Below are 4,464 nucleotides of genomic sequence, written 5' to 3' on the forward strand. Positions count from 1 at the left end.
CGGCCAAGGCCATTAATATAACCCAGCCTGTCCCAGGAGAGACACTCGGAAGAGAAAAGGGCAGGGAAGGCTCTGGGAGAAAGCAGTTCTGTGAATCTGGACTCCCAGCTAGAAAGTTGCTTTAGGAGAACGTGGCAGTGGCCAAGCCCAGTCTATCCCAGACAGAGAGAAGGAGCAGGAGAAGCTGAGGCAGAGGAGCCAGCTCGAGGAGGCAAATACAGGAGAAAGATTAGCATCAAGGTTGGGACTGGCTGATAGTGGGGGCTGGGGCAGGGAATAGGCAAGACTCTGTACACACCCTCTGACTGCAGTGAACAGGAAGCAAGTTTTCTCTTTGCATGTCATTCCTCTAACATGCCATGCAGTAGCTATTGCTCCTCTGACATCAGACACTTGTGCAGGACTATTTATGCCTCTCCCAGAGGACTTGTTCACGAAGGGAGGTGCACTCATGTCCGCACAGGCAGCACAAGCACAATCTCTGGCACTTACTGGGTACTCAGCAGATGCACATTGAGTGAAAAATAGACTGACAGAATAAATGGAAGATACAGTCTTAGCCTGGAGATAGACTTGTGTTCCAGCTAAGGTCTGGTGGGAATTAGACTTTATGAAAATCCCATAGTTCACGGCTGACACCCAAATTCTTCCTCTGCCTGCTGACTTGTCTAATACGTACCATTCCCAGGTATGTAGGTAGAAATTTGGGAGAGACTGGAAACATCCAATTCGATGAGGAAGGTGGTAGATTAAAGAAAATAATAATGAAGTATGGCTGAGAAAAGACAGAGGCAGAGGTGGGAGGGGTTTGTTCTAAACAACTTAAGGCTTTATGTGGAAGGTGCAAATTAGATGCAAAATGGAGAGGCAAAAACTAACATTAATTGCTTGTTCTTTGCCAGTTCCCTTGCTGGGGGCTTTCCCCGCATTATCTCATGTATTCTTCACAACAATAGAGCCTGGTATGCAACGCAGTTCTGTTTAACAAGTGTGGAATCAGGGGGTTCCAAGAGTGGGGGTTCCAGAGCAGGCAAGGAAGGAAGCCAGGACCTCAACAGGATCCATTCATCCTCCACACACTCCACGCTCTCACTGGATGAAGGGGGCAAGGGTTCCTCTTACTGGAAGGGTAGAATGACTACATGTGTTTCCCATTTTATAAATTACCACTAGGAAAGAAAGTTCAGTGGGATGTGGGGCTTGCACATCCCTATGTAAGCACATCCCTAGGCAACCACTTACCTGAATATTTTATCAGAAGGCTGTTCTCCCAAAACCAGGTCAAAGCCTCGCTGAAATATTGTGTAAGGCCAAGGCCTGAAAGGAGAAACAGCACACAATTAAAATCAATCAACAAACATTCCCCGAATGTCCACTCTGTGCCTAGTACCATGCCAAGGTTCTGGAGACCCAAAGACAGAGGGGACCTAGTCCGGGTTCTCAAGAATCCCACTAATGTGAGTTCACAAGACACAGAATGCTGGCACTCAATTAAGAACAGTATCAATCCAAAAATCACTGACCCACCAGAAAAGTGGAATTTAATAGACATGACAATTGGAACTCCGTAGAGAAAAAAATTATAATAATATCATAGCCAGAATTTATGGCCCTTCAGTGACTTAGCAACAGGTATAGATTTAACAGATCCTTAGCTTTGTCTCCGGAGAAGGCAATGGCACCCCACTCCAGTACTCTTGCCTGGAAAATCCCATGGATGGAGGAGCCTGGTAGGCTGCAGTCCATGGGGTCGCTAAGAATCGGACATGACTGAGCGACTTCACTTTCACTTTTCACTTTCATGCATTGGAGAAGGAAATGGCAACCCACTCCAGTGTTCTTGCCTGGAGAATCCCAGGGATGGGGGAGCCTGGTGGGCTGCCGTCTATGGGGTCACACAGAGTCGGACACAACTGAAGTGACTTAGCAGCAGCAGTAGCTTTGTCTCACTGAAGAAAGAGGGGGAGTATGATTTCTTGGAAAGACAAAGCCTCCGGAATCAGACAGTTCTGGGTTCAAACTCTGTTCTACTGTTGAGTCAGCTGTTTGCCTTTGGGTGATTATTTGCCTTGTTGAGTCTAATTTTATCATTTTTAAAAACAGGATTGTTAATAGTGGCTTCATAGACACCATGAAGATGAAGCAAACCTTTTAGGCCAAAGCCACAGCTCATAGTGGGTTCTCATCATGCTCCCTTTCCCTCAAAATGACTTGAAGGTTCTGGGTTTTTGACAGGTCCCAGATGGTTTCAATCATTACCATGTCACTCATTCAACCAGAAACAACCATGGTATTTTTGAATAAGACTTAACTACCTTCCCTGGTGGCTCAGACAGTAAAGAATTTGCATGCAATGTGGGAGACTCAATTCCTGGGTTGGGACAATCCCCTGGAAAAGGAAATGGCAACCCAGTCCAGTATTCTTGCCTGGAAAATCCCATGGATGGAGGAGCCTGGCGGGCTGTAGTCCATGGGTTGCAAAGAGTTAGACACGACTGAGCGACTAACACTTTCTTTTCACCAGTTTCTCTAGTGAGTGGGCTTCCAAGGTGGAGCTTGTAGTAAAGAACTCACTTGCCAATGCAGGAGACTAAGAGACAAGGGTTCAAACACTAAGCAGCTAAGCATGCACACGCACCCTAGCATTTGGATGTCGCATATACTTGAAACTACCAAAACTATTTCTTTTCAATAGCATATATCTCTATGTTAACCCAGATGTCCAACTCCCAAATTATTTACTCCTTCCAGCAAGACTTATAAAGCCCAGCCTCATGTGGATACTAGGTATGTACTAGGTACAGAGTGAACTGGGCCCTTGCTCTCATGGAATGTACAGTCTCCATGTATAACCAATCATACCAACCAATAACCTAACTACTGAGGATTTTACTGCAGACGTGCCTTTGGCTTTCAAGGACTACAGAAAGTCAGGAGAATAAATCGACATAATCATTTGAGACTAAATCCAACACTAGGAATTAACCCAGTTGTTGTCAATGGTGTCAACAATAGAGGGCATTTAGGGAAAATTTAGGGCAATCGTCATTGAATGACACAATGACTGCAGGATATTACTGGCATTTAGCATGTGAAAGTCACTCAGTAGTGTCTGACTCTTTGCAACCCCATGGACTATACAGTCCATGGAATTCTCTAGGCCAGAATACTGGAGCAGGTAGCCTATCCCTTCTCCAGGGGATCTTCCCAACCCAGGGATCAAACCCAGGTCTCCCACATTGCAGACGGATTCTTTACCAGCTGAGGCATAAGGAAAGCCCAAGAATACTGTAGTGAGTAGCCTATCCCTTCTCCAGTGGATCTTCCTGACCCAAGATCTTCCTGATTTAGTGGATCTCCTGACCCAGGAATTGACCCGGGGTCTCCAGCATTGCAGGTGAATTCTTTAAAGGGCATTTAGAAGTCTCGAATTTAGAAGGCTGTCCAGTGTTCAGGACAGCCCTGCATGACAAAAAATTCCCCCAGGCCCTGCAAACTTTTGAATGTCTTGCTGCACATTTACATAGGTAAAAACCTGCTTATTATTATTTCAGCCTAGACACTAACTCCATTTACCCACAAGCACAAAGCAGCTTGTACTGTTTTAATATAAGATGAATTGTCTAGGTGTATAACTACCATGTAAATTAAGAGAAGATTATACAAGATTACTCGGAAATTTTGCCAAGATTCGCTCATAGTTTTGGAAAATCACATCATTGTTTGCAGTGCTGTTCATGGTCTTTGAGTCACCAATACAGCATGTCTACATCAACCCAATTGCTCTTATATATATTGTGTATTACATATTACTTCACATTTTCTATTATGGGGACTCTACATTAGTAGAGTCTACATGTCTACATTTGACATGCAAATGTCTGTCAACTTTATTTCTCCTATTGTAATACTGCAGAGAATTTATACATTAAAATAGCTACATTACTATAAATTATTTATTATCACTTCTCTTTTAATTATTCAGAAAACGAAGATCATGGCATCCGGTCCCATCACTTCATGGAAAATAGATGGGGAAACAGTGGAAACAGTGTCAGACTTTATTTTTGGGGGCTCCAAAATCACTGCAGATGGTGACTGCAGCCATGAAATTAAAAGACGCTTACTCCTTGGAAGGAAAGTTATGACCAACCTACATAGCATATTCAAAAGCAGAGACATTACTTTGCCAACAAAGGTCCGTCTAATCAAGGCTATGGTTTTTCCTGTGGTCATGTATGGATGTGAGAGTTGGACTGTAAAGAAGGCTGAGCACCAAAGAATTGATGCTTTTGAACTGTGGTGTTGGAGAAGACTCTTGAGAGTCCCTTGGACTGCAAGGAGATCCAACCAGTCCACTCTGAAGGAGATCAGCCCTGGGATTTCTTTGGAGGGAATGATGCTGAAGCTGAAACTCCAGTACTTTGGCCACCTCATGCGAAGAGTTGACTCATTGGAAAAGAC

At 44.2% G+C, this 4,464-nt stretch overlaps 1 protein-coding gene across 1 annotated transcript in view; it reads right to left on the minus strand.

Moving 5' to 3' along the window:
* ASTN1 (astrotactin 1) overlaps positions 1 to 4,464 on the minus strand; it is a 355,026-nt gene that overhangs the window by 118,874 nt on the left and 231,688 nt on the right. The window contains exon 9 of the mRNA XM_010850109.1: positions 1,243 to 1,317. Coding sequence (XP_010848411.1) covers positions 1,243 to 1,317 — 75 coding nt within the window. The remainder of the gene's footprint in view (positions 1 to 1,242; positions 1,318 to 4,464) is intronic.

This window comes from Bison bison, unplaced genomic scaffold, assembly GCF_000754665.1.
Source record: "Bison bison bison isolate TAMUID 2011002044 unplaced genomic scaffold, Bison_UMD1.0 scf7180017864289, whole genome shotgun sequence".
Lineage (NCBI taxonomy): Eukaryota > Metazoa > Chordata > Mammalia > Artiodactyla > Bovidae > Bison > Bison bison.